This window comes from Perca flavescens, chromosome 2 (assembly GCF_004354835.1).
Source record: "Perca flavescens isolate YP-PL-M2 chromosome 2, PFLA_1.0, whole genome shotgun sequence".
Lineage (NCBI taxonomy): Eukaryota > Metazoa > Chordata > Actinopteri > Perciformes > Percidae > Perca > Perca flavescens.
In genome coordinates, this window is record NC_041332.1 from 31864747 (window position 1) to 31885208 (window position 20462).

At 41.2% G+C, this 20462-nt stretch overlaps 1 protein-coding gene across 2 annotated transcripts in view; it reads left to right on the forward strand.

Moving 5' to 3' along the window:
* sh3pxd2aa (SH3 and PX domains 2Aa) overlaps positions 1-20462 on the forward strand; it is a 151246-nt gene that overhangs the window by 27729 nt on the left and 103055 nt on the right. For both annotated transcript variants that reach the window (XM_028592484.1, XM_028592494.1), the window contains exons 3-5: positions 12909-12984; positions 15942-16018; positions 19770-19861. In XM_028592484.1, the coding sequence (XP_028448285.1) occupies positions 12909-12984; positions 15942-16018; positions 19770-19861 (245 nt within the window). The remainder of the gene's footprint in view (positions 1-12908; positions 12985-15941; positions 16019-19769; positions 19862-20462) is intronic.

Here is a 20462-nt window from a genome sequence, read left to right on the forward strand (position 1 = left end):
AACAAAACCCTACGTCAGGCACATTTGAATCACCTGAAGAAGATGTTGATTGGACATTGACATGATGAAATACAGATGTGTCTGTTATATTGTCACACAGCAAACCTCATACTAGAAGCCTCCTGTGCAGACTGATTTAACACTGAGTAAAGAAGCAGACTTAGAGCTGCAAAATAAAAAGTCAACAGTGAGCTGTAGGAGATCGACACAGTGATCACTCTTAAGTTAGAAGCTCAGGCCTTTGCTACATTGATCCCATATATTTATATGGAGTGTGAGGGGAAGTGTTCCTCTCTAGGTTCTTTGTGTTAAAGTGTAGAGGCCCTCTCAGTGGCTGGCAGCCTCTGCATGTAGGAGCATGAAGGCAGAGGAAGAAGTGCCGGGAGTTCATGAAGAAGTGTCTGTAAGTTATTCTCTATTTTCTATGTGTTTTTTTTTTTTTTTTTTTTACTGTAGAGCAGAGATCTGCAACAGGGGGGAATTGAAATATCTTAATATGAATCCAACATATTATTTGGAATATTATAAGCAAATACAAATCAGCTTCACAATTTGTGGATAAACCCCAATGATGATAGGCTTACTGGCCCATAAGTAAGGTAGTCACTGAGATCCACAGCTACAGTTAATCCTAAGGATTTTTTACATAAAAAAAAAAAGATTTATAAAATCATGCCAACAATTATTATATTAATAGCTTAGTATTCTATGCTGTAAAAAGGTTTGTATATAGCCTTTAGGCTGCCCACATGTTATTGCAGGCCCACTTTAATATGCAACTTGATTTTAAACAATATATGTAGTAGGGGGTCCCTGCTCCGTGTCCTTGGCTTAAAAAACCCCCATTGTAGACCCCTGCTGTAGAGTGTATGTAGGGCTGGGCAATATATATCGATATTATATTGATATTGTGATATGAGAATAGCTATCGTCTTATATGTTGGATACCGTGAGTGTTGTCTTTCCCTGGTTTTAAAGGCTGCATTACAGTAAAGTGATGTCGTTTTCTGAACTTGCCAGACTGTTCTAGCTGTTCTATTATTTGCCCTTACCCACTTAGTCACTTAAGCGACATTTCGGATGATTATTTAGCAAAAATCTCAGTGTGGAAATAACATTTTGTTAAAAAGCATCAATTGTCATCACTGCAATATCGACACTGAGGTATTTGGCCAAGAATATCGTGATATTTGATTTTCTCCATATCGCTCAGCCCTAAGTCCCTTCTCTTACATCTGACTCCTCGTCTTGTGATTTCTGCTGGCGGTGATTACCATATTTGATTACATACGGTATATTGAACAGATGAAGTATACGTTTATTCCCTGTTTGCTTCCGCTGTTTACACTGCTGCCTGTTATCTGGAGATGTATGTGGCAGCTGACAGACTTCCGCTGTTGCTCTATCGGTCTCTGTCTTGTTTTCTTTCCCTCTTTTCTCTCTGCTCGGCTGGCCAGCCCTCATGTTTCTGTTCAGCTCAAGGTCTTCTCCGATTGAACAGGATGGGGAGGAGAGACGATGAAAACTTTAGAGCCTTAGTGCTCCTAGATCTTTGGCAGCTCACACTGAGCCTTGGACAGAAAGACTGCTCAAGGTTTTTTTTCTCTTTCATTCCATTTCTAGCTAAGCCTCCACCTGCCTTTGTCTACCACTTGATAAATCAGACATCAGTTGTTATTCTTTACTCCTACTATGCATCTTGTTCAAAGAGGACAGGGTTTGGGTTTTGTGGACATCTGCGTAATAAACGCAGAGCAGCTTGCACTGTTGAATGGCTGAAGGACATATGTTATCAGGGATGTGTGATAAAAAAATAATATTAAACTGTATAAAGTAAATTCACACAGTTATGAGTTATCCTCAGATGTGTAGGAACAAGCCAAGGATAAAGGAGGACCGTTATATGTACTTCTGATATTTTTCCTCTCTTATATGGTAGAATTAGTGAAAAATGTCATATTGACACATGTAGACGACATCAATTCCTGCTTGCTTGCTTGCTGGATCAATAATAACACGGGTAACACGTGCATAAGACTGACATGACACCGTCATAATCGAACATAAGGAGCCTTTGAGTCTTCATGAAGTGTCATTTGGTAAATTATGACACTTTTAATTCAAAGTTAGCAGTGTTCGAGATGTTTGGGTTACAACAACTTGAAATTAACGAAGTCAACAATCTCTCTGTTATGACAACTTGACATTAAGCAAGACAATATAAGCTGTCAATTTCTTTTTTATGACGACTTCACATTAACCTAGACCACATAACCTGTTATAAATATGTCATAGCAAGCATAATTATCAAACCTTAAGAAAATATTTAGCTTCATGTCTACGTTAAACCTTCTTAAGTGGTTGATTATTACATTGGCTGTCATGAGACCATTATAATTGTGTTATGAATATTTTTCCTTGACCTCAAGTATAGTGAAACAATCTGTACTGTTCATTACGATGTCATAGAAGTCATAAAGATGTTATAAAGTTTAATTATTAAATTTAATTTAATTTTCTAACGGTCTCAAGAATAATTCCCTTGACCACAAGTAAAGTGGAACCATTTGGGCTGTTCATTGAGATGTAATAAAAGTTATAAGACCAGTTTGACAACAGTGAATATAGTACCGGTGTGATTTACCCAGTTTTGGACCTATACTGTTAGCTTTAGGTTCTTTTTTGCTAAAATACTTGCTGAATGCTGCTAACTGTAGTTAGCTGCCGTTAGCTAGTTCATTCGTATAGCTGTCCAAACCTGGAAAGAAAACCATCTTGGTAGTGTATTCTCTGTTGTAAAACTAGCCTCCTTGTCAGTCTCTGAGACTGTCATTGGTCCTGGTCCGGCGACTCACTGGGAGCTTCCGGTCCCGGCAGAGTCGGGATGTATTGTAAACCGCTAGCATGATGGATGAACGTAACGCACATTTATCGCTATTGGCTACTGTAAACGTTAATCAATATCCACGTCGCAACAAGTCCCTCTCTAGCCTCTGAACAGCCAGTGCTTGTTGCCTTTGCTGGTTGGATTGGTTAGGTTTAGTTTTTTATATTTATGACTGGTTATGTTGTCTAGGTTAATTTCAAGTTGTCATAACAAAGACATTGACAGGTTACATTGCCTTGCTTAATGTCAAGTTGTCATACCACAGAGATTGTTGTCTTGGTTAATGTGCTACAAATAGGGACCATTTTTTTTGTGATTAACATTTTATTTTATTGCTTTAAACAAAATACAAAGCATTCAGTTTACTACATGAACACATCACCTCCCATCCTGAACCCCCAATCGTCATCACCATACATGCAGTAGGCCTCGGTTGTCAGCTTAGGTGAACTTACTTAGACAAAAATGAAGACAAGATGCAACAATAACCATTATTAACCAATAATAACCAGTATTCAAGACAATACAATAAAATAATAACAAAATAGACAAACTGTAAACCAAATAATCATTTTATGTATATGTGATAACATAGTGGAGTCCTCCAGAAAGCATACGCCGTAACAATTTTATATGCGATTGTCTTGAACTCCTGCTAACAAAAATAATGCATTAAAATAAGTTGAACGATGATACATCACAAAATACATTCTTCAAAATTTTCTTTTTGGAAAGCTAAAAAAAATGTTTCTTCAATGGAAATAAACAAATTGTCTATAAATGATTTATATGAAGGGCTATTTTTTCTGACTACTTGATAGCCTCAATGTGGTGGTTGCCACTTAATAAAAGTCCAAAAGGCAATACCAGACGAAACCCATTTATCTGAAAGTGAATCAAGCATACTTCCCTATGTTCATTAACCAATGTGTGTTCTCTTGAACCCTGAAACCCTGCCCATCTAGCATTCCAAACATGCAAAAACAAACTTCCCTTCAGGTTTATTGCTGATAGTGCAAAATCCATAGACCATAAGCCTCCTCTTATCTATAGTATTGGTGGCGATGGCCAGCCCCAGTCCAGCCAATGCCCCGCCTCGCCCCTCTGTGTGCAGGTTAATGAACAGTGATTGGGTAAACAGCAGGCAGGACAGGACATGCAGGACACAGGCTTTCAATGCCACCCGGTTGAAAAAGAGAGACGAAACCGAGATAAAGGCACGCTGAGATAAGCGGTGAGAGTTCCCACTAGAATTCAAAGTGAAACCCAGGTGTCTATCTTCGGTTCTGCTGTCCCCATCAGTCTTTTCCCTCTTTGTCTTTGCCTGCCTTCACACACCCGACTTGTCACATCTTCCCCATATGCCATCCATATCTTATTCCTACAATTTCTCACCGTATCTCTCTCCCCCACTGCTCACATATCTCTCTCCTCTCCCTCCGTCTGGCTCTGGTTCTCCTCAGAGACCTTTCCCTGTCTCCCACCCTCCTCTGGTCTCTTCTGAGCAAGTTTTCCCTGGCTTATCAGCCACAACCTGCACGTTCCTGGGGTCAAGTGCATTATATGTTAGGCTGTTTTGCATGCATGCATTTTTCATGTTAGTCTGTGCAAATGTGTGTGTGTGGGTGAATGGGTGTACGTGTGATGCATTAGGCCTACTCTTTCTATTACATGATGATCCAATGGTGATCCAATATCCCCCCTCTGACCTCTCCATCTCAGTCGGATTGCTTTATATACTATAGTATTATAGTAATGAAATCCTTTCAACACACCACTGTACCATTTACAATTTGAAAATTAGCCTCTACAGAGTGACCTAGGCCCCTAGGAAGTGCGCCAGGCTTGGAAGCAAATTGAACATAGTCGCCAAATGGTCTTTTCCCCATAGACTTGCATGGCGAAGGAAATGTCTGTAAATCAGTGGATACATTTTAATCCCGCGAAATGACTCGTTTCACTATCAGAATTTGATTCATTCGGCCCGATATCATTCAGAAAGTCTAGAAGAGCTGCACGCTTAAATTATTTAATCCCCATTCAAGTTAGCGTAGCGCTAAACCGGAATTAGCCAGCTTGGCCGGCGGAGGTCTCTAGTGTGCCTGCTCTATGGACCGCACAATGCCGAAGCAGCGCAGATCATCCGGGTCATTTTTGGCTCCATACATAAATGGGGTGATCCCTGTGCAATTAGTTTTGTCCATATAAAGAAACGCCATAAATGTACGACTGTAAACCAACCAACAATAACATCCACCCAAATTATCACTACAAAATATGACAAAGAGCTGAAATGCAAAAAAAAAATTATGCATCCAAAATGAATGTTTTAGCAGGACAGTGTTGCTCAAAATGAACCAGTTTAGAGGAAAGATGTTCCCAAACTACAAAACCAAGCTCACAACAGTCAGTGGAAGCAAACTGCAGTGTTTTTTTTTTAATCAATAAAGCTCTCTTTTAACCTTGACCTGGTCTCCTTATCATTGAGTAACATGCATAACATAATGAAATGAAAAGGAAAACAGCTACGTTTAAATCACATTTTTCCTCCAAATTAGTTTCCAGTGTTTCGTCTTTCTCTTACATGCTTTCCTTACTTCCCTCAGCCCACTCGTGGTTATATTCCAAACCTCACTTCTCTTTTTTCCTTCCACGCCCTTATAAGTGTGGTCTGTGGAGTGCATTAAGCACCTATTTTCTCTCACAAACACACACACACACACACACACACACACACACACACACACACACACACACACACACATACAGGGAGGGCACTGCCATCCGATTCACCCCTTCTGGGAGAGACTGAGGTTTGGCCACTCTGCCCAAGGTTTGTCCTGGCTGTCAGCATGGAAACTCTTGAGTCGCCAGCATGGCTAAATTAGGTCTTATACGCTACTCTGTTAGCACTGAACCCTGGCACAGGTGAGAGCCCTTCCTCTCTGCCTGTATAGTGAACTGTAAGTTGGCTGGCCTACTTACAAATGAAGCAGCGTGTGTGTGTAAGCCAACACTGTTCCTTTTCCTCAGATTGAGGTTGCGGCTGCTCTGGAAAGTGAAGCTGTTGTTCGGTTGCTCGGGCAGAACTCAGCCAATCAGCTGAGGTATTGCAAATGGCCTGAAAATGCCACTGGAACATTTAGCCATAGCTTAAATATGAAGGGCGGTTAAAAACTGGCCACTAATAAAGGGCACAGCTCATAGGGTGAAATGATTGGTTCTTCTTTGTTTAAATTGAATCGTGGTTGGCTGTGTTCTTGTTTCTTATCCCTTGAAATCTGCAATTTATTATGAGCTAAATATGTAATGATATATAAATAAAGTCATCTGTGGCCTAAATGCCTGTAAATTACAGCGCGTGAGGCTCGTTTTTCATTCTCTTCTCCCCTTGTTTGCCCACTGAACCTATTCTGTCTTCCAAGGTTTCCTCACAGTTTATGCTGTTTTATTTCTTAGATTAATGCATTTTTAATGACTGTGTGTGTGTGTGAGTGTGAGTAGAGCATCTACTTCCACACCACCTCTGCTGAACTCCACTGGGAGATGGAGAGAGGCGTATGGATTATTCCAGTGGTTTGAAAACTCTGCATTTTCCTGCCAAGGTTCTCCTCCAGCAGGCGAAGTTTAGCTCTGACACAGGGGTAACACAATTGACACAATCACAAACTGGCTCACGGGTCTTTCATTTGTTTCAGTGTAAGCGCTTGGATGAAATTAAATTATGCCGTTTTTAAATCATTCATCAGCAACTCACACTGCTATTTTTTTTTTTTCAATTCCTGAAACCTAAAATTGAAAGTATAATTAAAAAGGTGATTACAAAAAGTTTGGAAAGGATTCAGTCAATTAGTCTGTCAACGGAAAAATAAAGTGCCCACGATTTTGACAATCGGATTTATTATTGTGCATTTATCAAGCAAAAATGTCAAGTATTTCCTGGTTTCTACTTTCTTTAAATGTGGGAATTTGTTGCACTTCTCTGATTCATTTTATTGCAAATTGAATATAGTTGACTTTTGGACTAATCGACAAAACAAGCAATTAAGACATAAATCTGGTTTCTACTTTTTTAAGTGGGGGAATTTCTTGCTCTTCTCTGATTCATTTCATTGCAAATTAAATATCATTGGCTTTTGGACTCTTTGAAAAAAAACAGCAATTAAAAGACATAAATTCCTTCCTTTGAGCTTTGGGGAATTTTGAATTTTTCTTCTTCTTCAGCATTTAACGGCAGACTTGAACATTTATAATGCTAGGAGTATGTAGTGCCCCTGTCAGGTCCAGAAGGATTGCATCCCCCGATAATTTTGGTAATGACTTGGTACCGAAGTACTGGTTCTCGTGACATCCCTAGATGGCACCATGTTTTAAGATAAACTGGGATTCCGGTTCAGCCCCAGGAGAAAAAGGGATCCCTTTCCATCAAGGGTGTTTCTCTGTCAAAGCCCTTGTTCCAGGGGCCACAGCAGGCTCTGTTGCCTGAGATTGGGGAGTGACAAATAAGCGACTGTGGACGGACAGAAGTTACCACATCCCTGCACCTGTTGTCTTATTGAAACTAAACGCAGCCTGAGTTGCCACATGGGGCATAACACCCCACAGTGTTGGAACAGAGCTCAAATTTTTAGACAAATCCAGCCCCCACGCTACTCCCACACATGCATTCACTGCATGGAAGCATGCAGGATATCATGTTTCATCCAAATATAATGTGCCAACCACGGACAGTGATTTGTCCAGATCTGGTGCCAGGGTGCCAGTTTATATTTAGAGGCACAACTGTGAGTGATTGTGGCTGGAAAGGAACGCCTTCTCCCCCCCCCCTTGAGCCCATCTGAGACATCTGTCTCCCTGAAACTGAATACTGCCGGGCGCTAATGCATGCTGAGACTTGATTCAATGCTAGTTTCTACCCTGCTGTCTTTAGGATTTTAACTGTACTAAGAAAGATAAAGAAAGTAAAGTTGGTCTATAGATATATTTCTCACGTGTCGAAGATTTATGCTAGATTTTCCTTCCTGAGCTTGTGTTCATCAAGATGAAATAGGGATCAGAGAGACAAGGGGGGAGAGGGATTAAAAGACAGAGGAAAGTGAGTGGAAACAACATTCAGATTTGGCAAGGGTACAAAACTTCAGATACATGTTTACATCCTGGAGACTGGCTATGTGTTGGCTTTACCATTAACTGTATGCTTGCTTCTAGAACTGCAAAGATTTATTTATTTAATTAGTTTATTTGTCAGGGACAATGTACAAAATACATTAATCTTACAAAAGATGTTTTTGAACCAGAGTAAGCTAATGCTAGTTTCCATCTCCAGTCTTTGGATGCTTTTATATAGACCTTAGTGGTCCCCTAAATTTGTTTCCCGAAATTCAGCCTTGGTGCAGAATTACAGCCAGTCCCACAGTGAGCTTTCTTTAGTCTGTGCCATTTCAGAGGGGGGAGAGGTGGAGGGGGGGGGGGGTGTGTGGCCTTAATCGGGCTATCCCTAGTTGAATGTGTGTGTGTGTTTATTTCCATTCCATTCGGTTCCACTACTGCAAAAGCCCAGGGTATACCCTCACAGTCCTATGACTACCAACAGGAAGTGAGGCATCAATCCACTGCACAATAACAGTATGGCAACCCCACAAGTTTATTCCAAATGCCTCTTGCAGTTCCTTATATGGAGGCTCTATTCTTAGCACATGTGCCTGATATAAAGAAGGAGCTGCTGTTGGTCCAACCCTGGCCCTGTTGTCAGTTGTTCCTCTGTCTGTACATGTTTCAAGGTTCTGGAACTGGAACTAAGAAAAAAAGTCTCTATGGATTATACTGTATATTGCACTTTGAAGGAGTATTGTTCTTGAAGTAGGAAGTTGTTGCTTAGTTAGTTGAGAAGCTATCATACACAATTTAGAATTTTCAAAGTATTTTGGTGACTTAGTCTGTCAGGAAATAGTTTAAATTGACCCAAAATGAGTGCTGAAAGGTTTGGCAGTTAATCAGTTCTTTGTTTTAAGTCAATTGTAATGCAGCAGCGTTTAACATTCTTTGATACCAGCTTTTGAGGCTTATATCAATGTTAGTCTATACGTCTCCGACGTTTAATTTCCGGGATTGTTCAGGTGCCGCCGGAAATTCCGCCGGATGTCCGTCACCTTCCTCTTCCTTTGCGTTGGCATTCTAACCTCCGGTGGATTTCTGAGGACTATGGTTAACTGCTCCTCAGATCTATGCAGGGTAAATCCAGACAGCTAGCTAGACTATCTGTCCTATCTGAGTTTTCTGTTGCACGACTAAAACAACTTTTGAACGTACACACGTTCCACCAAAACAAGGTCCTTCCCCGAGGCTATTTTGCAGAGGCACCGTGGCTCCGTCCGGCGCTTGTGATTGGTTTAAAGAAATGCCAATAAACCAGAGCTCATTTTTCTCCCATCTTGGAATGCTGTGTGGACTAGCCAGACCCTCCTCCGCAGCGTTGTGGAGGAAGGTCTGGTAATGCGAGACTACATCAATGTTAATTCAACAGCTTGGATTTTGGACTGTTGGTTGGACTAAGCAAGCTATTTCTCAATTTCAATATGATCAATACCTAAACAGATCTTAGAGGCCTCACTACATCACCCAGTCCTCAGGCCCCTTTTGGATTTGGTCCAAAATTTAAAAGAGAGAGCCCAAACAATTGAGTGGGACCAGATTAATGAATACTTAACATCCAAATACTATCTGATCTGAGATCTGATTGGTATCAGTTATGCATCCAAAAAGAATGAACTATGAACTATGATTTGATCCCTTGCAGTATTGCATTTCCTTTTCAATGTTTTAGGCTAATGCTGTTATTCAGAGCAATGTAGTCCATCCATTTGAATCAACTTGAATTAAGTGTAAAAAGCAAAGACCAACAACAAAATCCTGATCTCCCTGAAGGTGTAATGTGTAAGAGCTTTGCAGGAAAGCTTAAGTATGAATTGGATGATATAGTAAACATTACATCATAGTCATCTGTACTCACTCTGACAAGAGATAAAAGAACCTATTGTCTTCTTATTTTTATTTTTTTTTACCTGACTCCCAACATTAACACCAGTGGTCCAGAGCTGTGCAGCATCATCCAATCACGTCCCTTCACAACTCTTCTTCACACTCTCTCTATGCTGGTTACCAAGGAGACAGTGAAGTGAAGTCTGGGAAGTAGAGCAATGGTTTGGAGAGTGTTTGAAAAAAATAAATAAAAAATATATTTTATTTCTTTTTATTTATTTATTTCTCTGTTGACGACATGGGAATGGAATTTTACCACCTGGACTAATGATGTAATGATTGTGTGTTTATCATATTACAAGTTGGGAAAGCAAGACACAAGTGCTGAGCGTTTCTTGACTATGTAAAAGAGCGGTCTTGACACAGGCTCTGCAACCTGAGTCCCGCCTGTTCTCACCATTTTGTCTCTCTGTGATCCCACCATTCCTGGCGGGATGGGAGCACGCTTACCCTTGCCAGGAATTTGTCGGCAGCGCCAGGAAAGCATGCATTTTAGGGCGCGCTTCAACCAACCGGAGACCGTTTCAAATAATGAGTTGACATTGATCCAAGTGGGTCAGTTCGACTGGACTAGTAGTCTAAGAATGAGGACGAGAGGAGGGGTGAGGGTGGGGGGGTGGATATGCTAACTCGCTAAACATGTTAACTCTGGGAAAAAGATTGCTGATAAAAAACAAAGTCGGGAGCTTACATGTCAAGCCTTAGAGGTGCAGGGCGGGGGGGTGGCGGACTGGGAGACAGACCATGAATCTGGATAGTAACCTGTGTGGCATCGACTCTCTCTCCTGGTGTCCTCTGACTCTCCACCCAAGTGGAACCGGTTAAAAAGGAAGACAGGAGTTCAATAGAGAGGTGCATTCAGTTTGACAGATGGCCAGGACGAACTGGATCTAGGGACGGATGTGTCAGAAGGGGGCATTGGGGATTATTTGACTGTGTGTGTGTGTGTGTGTGTGTGTGTGTGTGTGTGTGTGTGTGTGTGTGTGTGTGTGTGTGTGTGTGTGTGTGTGTGTGTGTGTGTGTGTGTGTGTGTGTGTGTGTGTGTGTGTGTAGATCTCAATACTAGATATCGTGAAGCCCCACCAAGCTGTTTGCTCCCTTAGTTCCCCAGGGTCGTTTACAGCCCTCCACCATCAGATACAGATACAATCTTTCTCTTCTCTACTCTTCTCTTCTTCCACCCCCCCTACGCATTACTGTAGGAAACCGATTGCTGCATTGCTGTACAGTACGTCCGCTAGCCCTCTGCATCTCTCCTCTGCTTTGCTTTTACTTTCCTTCTAATCTTTCTCTTGAATGATTTATTTGAAGGGTGACACTGGGTAAACACAATAGGGCTTACACACTCATCTACACCCCCCTGACCTCCGCTGCATCTCTCTTACTCTCTCTCTCTGCCCCCCTATTCTCTTTCCCTGCTTTATCTCTACCTTCTCTCTGCTCTCTACTTTCTCTCCATCCTCCCTCACTCTCTTTCTTTCTGCCTGCCCTGCACCCCCAGCTCCGGTGTCAGCACTTCTCCTCCCACCATGTTCGTGTCGCTGTGCGTTAGGAATAAATCAGAGCTTGTTTGACTCCTGTGAGCCCCACATCTCACTGGGCCACAGCTGCTCTGCGTCCTTTCGAACCAAAGATGCATTGGCAGGCTTTAATCTTTAGAAGATGTGTGATATGCTCATGTGGGGATTAAGTGCATATGAAGGGTGCCACCCCCAAAATTATGTTACTTGATGTTTACTAGTGTAAAAAACAAAAAAAAGGGTAAAGAATGTCCACATGTCTTTCTTGCCGTATAAAAAACACCTGACATAAGCTAAACATCAAATTAAAGGAATACTAAGCATGTTTTCTTTCTGAGAGTAAAATAAAACTTTCATGTATGTGCCATTAAGTAGGAATCTGGTGTGCTAGCTAGCTTTAGCACAAAGATTACTAACAGGGGAAATAGCTAGCCTGGTTCTGTATAAAACCTGTACAAAGTGATTATAATTTGGAATTTAGTGATTAGTTACTAATCTCAGGGGTATTCTGTTACTTAAACATGTTAGGGGGGTAGATTTGTTTGAATAGGAGGCTTGGTATCAGTAGGACATGTTAGCTTGGCGCTAACGCATTCAACCGGTGATGGGAAGCGGCTATCCCCTGCCTCTTTATTTACATGTTGTGTCTTTTTAGCTGGCTAGCTAGCCACTGTTAAACTAAGATTAAGGGATAAGATAGATAAGCTAGCTGTTGAACTGTTGTCAGAACATACCTCCAAACCGTAGACCGTATGATTGGTAAAGCGCAATGACTACATAAATGTAGAGATAGAAAATGAGTTTGTTAAATGAATAGTTACTTTGAAAAGTAATACTTTTTTTTTGCCAAGAATTAGATGAGAAGATTGGTGCAACTCTTATGTCTGTGTGTTAAGCATGAGCTCAGAGACAATTAGCTTAACATAGCATTGAAACTGGGTACAGGGACAAAAACTAGCCTGGGTTTGTCAGCACCTCTAAAGCACACTTATTAATGAATTGTACCTTGTTTGTTTAACCGGGCCGTACACAAACAGTAAAAATTCCCGTGGGTTCACGGGTTACATGCTGGAATTATTTTTTGACCAGTAGCGTCTCTGCTAGTTGACAGGCTGTAATGACAAAACCCAGGGAAGTTGCTGCTTTCGACCAATATAACTCCTTGTTAAACCACTTATTGTCTTTTTACATTTCCCTTTGTGTTTGGTTTAAACAAACAATATAAAAAAAATATGTGTATTAAGTGCTGCAAGGAATATTCTTGAACTTTGAAAAGAGGCTAGGCTAGCTGTGGTTATGCTATGCTAATTCTCACCTGGCTCCAGCTCATTAGACATGAGCTTGATATTGATCTTATTATCTCCCTTTCGGAAAGAAAGCACATATATGATATATACAACTATAATATGATACATGTTGATGCCATATGAATAAAATAGTTGTCTCTCCTCTTGTTTCCCTAGATGCAGATACTTGACAAGTTCCCAATTGAGGGAGGGCAGAAAGACCCAAAGAAGAGGATCATCCCATTTCTCCCAGGTAATAGCCTGCTCCAGAGCTCCAGTTATCTGAACAGGCTCCCATATTAATAATGTATGGCTGGCACTCGCGGAGGCATCAATATGAGCTGGTTACTGATGCCTGCCTGTGCTGCTTGTGTGTGTACTGTATGTTACAGTGTTTCTGCTGACAAGGCACTCCCTTTCAAATCGTAGCTGTGTTTGCATGTTGGTATGTCCGTTTTTTGTTTAGTTTTTAGGACATTTTTGGAACAATTTGAATTTTGTGTGTTTCTAACCGAGGTTTGGTAAATTGATTAAATATCCTGTGTGTGTGTGTGTATATATCCTAGTATTGATTTGAGTCATGCCACATGTGTGTCTCTCCTGCTGTAAGCCATCGGCTGACATTCAGGCACATGGCGACCTACAGTGTGGCGGTGATCGATGACGGTGTTTGTGGCAGTTCAGTGTCTGGGGCAGAAGGGCTGACAGTGATTCTGCTAATCATACCAATGTCTTGTGTGCGAGTGCGACATGCAGACTTCTGTCTAATTTGGGAATAAATGGACTGTTCTTATATAGCTCAACGACTACTCAAAGCACTTTAACATTGTATAGGAACCATTCCCCATTCACACAAATTCATACACAAGGTGTCACCTGCTCATCAGATAATCAGTCACACACATTTACACTCCATACACAGCATCGGGGGCAACTCTGCGTTCAGTGTCTTGCCCAAGGACACTTCGACATGGGACTGCAGGGCCAAGGATCGAACCACCAACCATCCGATTGGCAGGCAACCGCTCTACCACTGAGCTGTGTTTAAGCCCTGTGGCCAACACATCTACTGTAAATGCTCTCCATCTCCCCTCAAGCCCTCCTCCTCTTCTGAGTCTCTCTCTCTCTCTCTCTCTCTCTCTCTCTCTCTCTCTCTCTCTCTCTCTCTCTCTCTCTCTCTCTCTCTCTCTCTCTCTGACACACACTCACTAGTCTTGCATTGCCAGACCAATATCCACAGCGCTGTAGAGCAAGGTCTGGCACCTCCACAGATACATTCCTGGATAGGAGGGAAAAAAAACGCTCTGGGTTGTTTGCATTTCTTTAAACCAATCACAATCGTCCTTGGCGGCGCTAAGTTCTGGACGCAGCTCTGCAAAATAGTCTCGGGGAAGGAACTTGATTTGGTGGAACATTTGCACCCCGCAAAAGAAAAACGCCACGTACAATATTAAATTTAAATTAGCTGGATACACGGTTAAATGTCATATTGCTCTTACCAGTGTATCTCCGTGTGTACTTCGTTTACATCAATCCCGCCAATCGGTCCTAAAACGTCCCAGTTAGAGAGGAAATGCCTTAAACATAATCTTTGTAAATCTTTACAGCCATTTCCCAAAAGAACCAAGCAGACCTGCTTTGTTACACTTTGGAAACTCCTCTACACTAGCTGTAGCACAATGTAGAATTCAATAAACTGCCCTCAATCACCATCAGTGGTGGAAGAAGTACTCAGATTTCCTCTAAAGCCCAAAATGGTCTCTTAAGCCCCTCCCCCCAAAAGGGAGAATTAATTTGTATGCATGAGCAGTGATTGACACGCAGTTAGATAAAATTGCAGAAAATGGAAATACTTAAGTAAAGTACACGTACCTCAAAACTGTACTTAAGTACATTACTTGAGTGATTATACCTAGTTACTTTCCACCACTGATCATCCTCAGTAATATTCTCCCTGTCCTCACCTTCATTCTGTCCTCACTTAAAGGCAAGCAGTGACAACATGAGGACGGACAATTCTAATGCACTGATAGCACATTTGCTTGGAATGATCAGGTTTCAGTGGGTCATTTAAGGCCGGTAGTACTTTTCAGAAAGCCCCGATGGTAATTTAAAAACTAATATTTATCATATTGCACAAGTACAGCTCCTTAAATAGAACACCCAAATGAGCTGATCATGCAAGAAACACTCTCATCATCATGTTACACTTGTGAAACCGGATGCAGTGCATACATTTTGATTGTAGGGGGTTAGGCTCGTTGGTTGGTTACACTTTAATGTTCCCCCTGAGTGGGATGGAAGGAGGGCCTGAAATGCGTGACCCATGTGCGTATAAATCCTATTTGTTATTTTGAAAGCCATGTCACAGGCAGAGGTCATGGAATCCATAGGGGGACAGCTGGGTCCTTGAGTGTGGGACTGAGATTGCTTTGGCCATGAGGGATCACCTCCACATATTACTGACATCTACTGCTCGGCTAGGGTATTACATGAAGAGTCAGCACTGCTAAATCCCCTTACAGTAGGGCTGCACAATATGTATTGTTTTTTTTTTTTTTCGCAATATCAACCGGCGCAATAAACACATCGCAAAAGGCTGCCACACATCGGGGAAGACTCTCTTCACTTGTGTTGGTAGAAAGAAAATATCTGCAGAAAACTGCACTTTAAAATGTAAACAAAAACTGTTGTCCCTTTTTAGTGGTGCCTCTGTCAATGTTAATCACATATTTTCCTCATGTCGTGCTAGAGCTGGGCAATATATCGATATTATATCAATATCGTGATATGAGACTAGATATCGTCTTACATTTTGGATATCGTAATATCGTAATATGACATAAGTGTTGTCTTTTACTGGTTTTAAAGGCTGCATTACAGTAAAGTGATGTCGTTTTCTGAATTTACCATTATTTGCCTTTACCCACTTAGTCATTCTATCCACATTACTGATGGTTATTTATCTAAAATGTCATTGTGTGAATATTTTGTGAAAGCACCAATAGTCAACACTACAATATCGTTGCGGTGTCGATATCGAGGTATTTGGTCAAAAATATTGTGATATTTGATTTTGTCCACATCGCCCAGCCCTATGTCATGCAGCCCTACCTTACAGCTGTATTTTATCATCACACTTTTCCTGTGTTCGACTTCACCTCCTCCCACATTTTCATGTTTTTCCTTTCTCCTTTTCCTCCCCTCCAGGCAAAATCCTGTTCCGGAGGAGTCATGTGCGAGACGTGGCCATGAAGCGGCTGCGTTTCATCGACGACTACTGCAGGGTAAAGAGGCCTTTTACTGTAAACATCCGTCAGTCCCCATCTGACTGCGGGGAATGTCCCCCAGCCTGTGAGGGGTCAAAGGTCACGGCCCATACCGTCCTTTCACATACTTTTAAATATGGCACGTGGGACTTGGACACAATTGTGGACAGGGAAAAGTTTCCTCGCAGTGAAGAGCTGGGCATCTCAGCTATTCTGAGAAGTCTGAAGAGTCCGTAATGTGCTTTGACACCGTTTTCTGATGCTATGAAGGACTTGGCTTGATGGGGAAATGTTACAGACAAACTTTGAGCTCTTCCCATTATTTCAAAGTCACACTCACTAACGACCATATCCCCTGATACACTAAGTAAAGGAAGTTCCCGTCCAAATAAAGATGCCTTCCCAAAGGAAAAAAGGAACCTTGAAAGCATCATTCTCTTGTTCAAGGGAGCTTCGCCTTATCACATCCTGTTCCCTCTCTTATTAGTTTTTTTGAATTTATGCCGGATTCAGATCCTTTCCTCCGTCATGCCCTCCCCACTTCCTTCCTTCCCCTTGGCACAAAGCCACACTAGCAGTAGGAAGAGCGCACATAAAATCAAATATGAGCTCTTGTGTTTGTCCCTACACACACAATTAGGGAGCAGTATCGTTGGCCTGCATTAGGAAAGGTTAGCCAGATATCAGCTCAGTAATTGAGACCAAAAGAAGTTTACAAACCAAAAACAATGTACACACATCTGAAATGAACCTGATCTTTAGCTCAGCACAGCCAAAGGCTTCCTCATTACCCAAATAACCTGAAGCGCTCTAATGTTTACAGTTGCTACAACCGGGCCTGTTTCTTCGCCCAGTACTGAAGTGTGCCGCACTGTTTACTTCCTGCATCCTGTTTATGGGGCAAACAACACCGAGGAAGAGTAATTACTCAGTGTTCTCAAAGGATCTGCTCTCTGGAGATTGCAGGATGCTGAGTCCAGCCAGCTGTGGGCTCTTTCAATAATATAGGATCCGATGAATGAAATATGAAGTTAGCCTGTGCCCATTTAAATCAAAAGCCTACGCTGTACATATGTCGTCGCCTATATTCACGGTCCGGCACCCCGGTAATGTACATGAGCTATTCCTTTGGTTGAAGTTGGCCAGATCATTAAATATAGATGGTTATTCAGACATATGATCCTCTTTTTGACTGCAGTGTGGCTTTGTCAATGAACAATACAGCGGAGGAAAGATGGTTATTTGCCTTTTGAGGGACGTGTAAACAATTACTCCTGCGCACCGAGACACAATTATTTTACAAAAAAGCCCAAAGTCTGTATGATTCTCCTTAATTATATTGAGGTGTATCATACATGGATTGTTATACAATTCTCCCAGAAAACCCATTCATTTAAATTAATGAAAGATCTTTAAAGCTGCATTAGTTGCAGTTCTGGAAGAGTTTACAGCTTGGCCTCTTGGGGGCAGTGGAGCAAGCTGTAAACACATCCAGAACTGCAAAGATTAATTGATTAACTGATTAGTTGTCAACTATTAAATGAATCGCCAACTATTTTGATAATTGATTATCATTATTGATTGATCGGTTTGAGTCATTTGTTATGAAAAAAAGTAAAAATTCCCTGATTCTACCTTCTTACTGTAAATGAGAATATTTCTCTAGTTTCTTCACTCCTCTGTGACAGTAAACTGAATATATTTGAGTGAAACACAGATCCACATTTCTTTCTTTTTTTTTTACCATTTTCTGACATTTAATAAACCTTATACATATTAACTAATCCATTAATCAAGAAAATAATTGACAGATTAATCGACGACAGATTAATCGACGACAGATTAATCGACGACAGATTAATCGACGGTGAAAATAATTTAGTTGCAACCCTAAAATCATCATTGACATATTAACACCTTATACAGTTGTTGTGCTTGGCTATTCAGCAGACACAGAGCAATAGTACCATTCATTTGGAGTCATTTTTCTGGCTACCTGATTAATGTAAATCTGATATTTACTCTCCTCATAGCTCTGTTTTGGACTCCAGCAGTTTTTCATTTTTAAATGGCGTTTTGAAACAAAAACGATCTCTGTCCACACAAGCATTTTAGCTCCGTAGCAGAACTAATCTCCATCCATATTAACCTGTCTGCTAATGCATATGACATGACCATTCGCATACACTGGGCATGTGCGTGCAGGTGTAAACGGGAAGCAGATTGTTTCACGTTATTTTGTGGTTGAAAATCATGGATGTATAAACAATACTTTGGAAAAAGAATAACAGTGGTGGAAAAAAGGGACAGGGATTTATTAGCTTGGAGCAACGACGAGGTGAAACTGTTACTGAAAGGTATGTAAGCCTATCTAACGATAAGACGTGCAAAGCAACCCTGGAGTTTTCAAACCAAAACGGGGGCCGCAGTTATGCTGCGTTCCATACACAGTTTTTAGCCCGTAAGTTACGACTTCAAGTCACGACTCACGACTTGGTAGCATTCCAGGCAAAGTCACCACAAACCCTTCTAGCTAGCGTTAGCTAGCGGCTACCTAATGTTGACGTTAGCTAGTTGACGTTAGCTATCTAGGTTACTTTACGTTGCCTATTTATGTCTATTTATTTCTACTTATCACTGTTAATAAACGGCGTCTGTACAGCATCTACGGGGGTCACCATTGTTGTTTATGTGTGTGTGAGACGCCAAAAACTGTAACTGGGAGTACAACGATCTGGTACGAGTTCACGAGTAGTAAGTTACGGGTTTGACTGCCGTTCCAGGGCGCTTTCACGGGTAGAAGGTTGTGAAAACACGGGTTACGTGTTGCCTGGAACGCAGCATTAGGCCTGCACGATTCAGGAAGAAATATGAATCGCAATTTTTTAGCTTAAAATTGATGTCACAATTCTCTGCCACAATTTTTTTTTATGTTTATTGACACTTGACACACTTGAACGATGACAAAACAAAAGAAATTGGCAGCTCCAAACATTGATATTGTTTTGGGCACCTATAGCACATTGTGCATCACCACAAGCCTGTAAACATAGAGGCTTCAATGAATAAAGAAATTAAAGTACACACTGGCCATTTAGGTACAGTAGGCTACCAAAAATAGTGACATAAAACACATTCAGCTAAATATGGCCCTGATACAGGCTCTATCTGAACTCAATGTCAAATGCTTTCAATATATTATTTTGAAAAAAAATAAAATCAAAGTCATTTAAAAATGTAATCATGAACAGGGGTGAATTGAGATCGCGATCTTATGACGATTTATCGTGCAGGCCTAGCCGCAGTGTTTCCAAATGTCTCCGTATTAGGGGCTCGGAAACGCCGGAGTAGTGTGGACTTGAGGCACAAACGTAGCAAAACATATTTGTTTTTAAATGAAAATATAGTAGTGTGGATGTAGCCTTAGTCTGTTTGTTGCCGGGCTGGTAGAATACAGTGAGTTTATTTGAACTTTCTCTCTGAAAACGGCTGTCTGCTGCATCTAGAAATGAGGCTGTTTAGAAATGCTTTCCAGAAAACACGTTCAATCAGTTAGTTCTAAAAGGCTCAGTAAAGTTAAAGGGGAACTGCAGAGTTGAGTGAGAACTCTGATGGTTACAACATACACACAGCATTGGAGTTCTTGTTAATATCAAAAGCATTGATAAGCACAGCTTTTAGATACTTGAAAATGAAGAACTGGACTAATCAGTTAACTGTAGGCTGCCGTCTCTTTATCCCCACATTCTCTCTCTGTCTTTCTCTTTAGGCGCTGGTGCGACTCCCCCCTCAGATCTCTCAGAGTGAGGAAGTGCTGCGCTTCTTTGAGACAAAAGCCGAGGACGCCAACCCCCCAGTGGAGTGAGTGTCACATACTGTACTTTGCATACACAAAGAAATGCCAAACGCATACTGTATGTATCATAGACTGAAAAATGGCCGTAGCAACCCATTGGTTTGTGGACTGCTGTTTTCAAACTTTTAGTTTGGCAATTTGGGCGCCACCAAGCCAAATTATAATCATAGTTTCAATGACATTTTGATTCAGCATGTACCAGGTTGTACAAGATCTCCTGGACACATTTATTAGCAAACACTGTACAAAATCAGCTACTAATTTAAGTTCTTTCCATCAATTAAAGCGTAATTGCACAGGTTTACAAGTGAGAAGCCACCACAGTTTACTTGTTTACTTTAGCTATAACCTGGATTAGTCTTTACACACACACACACACACACACACACACACACACACACACACACACACACACACACACATGAATGCACACACAGATGCACATGCATGCACACAGTACGTAAACTTGCTCACACTAATTACAGGCACAATATGTAAACATGATGTTGACGATGAAGCAGTCACTTTGTTGATTGATAATGTTGCTCCCTAAAGCTCAGATGTGAATACACCTAGCACATATATTTAAACACCTGCGTTATGTTA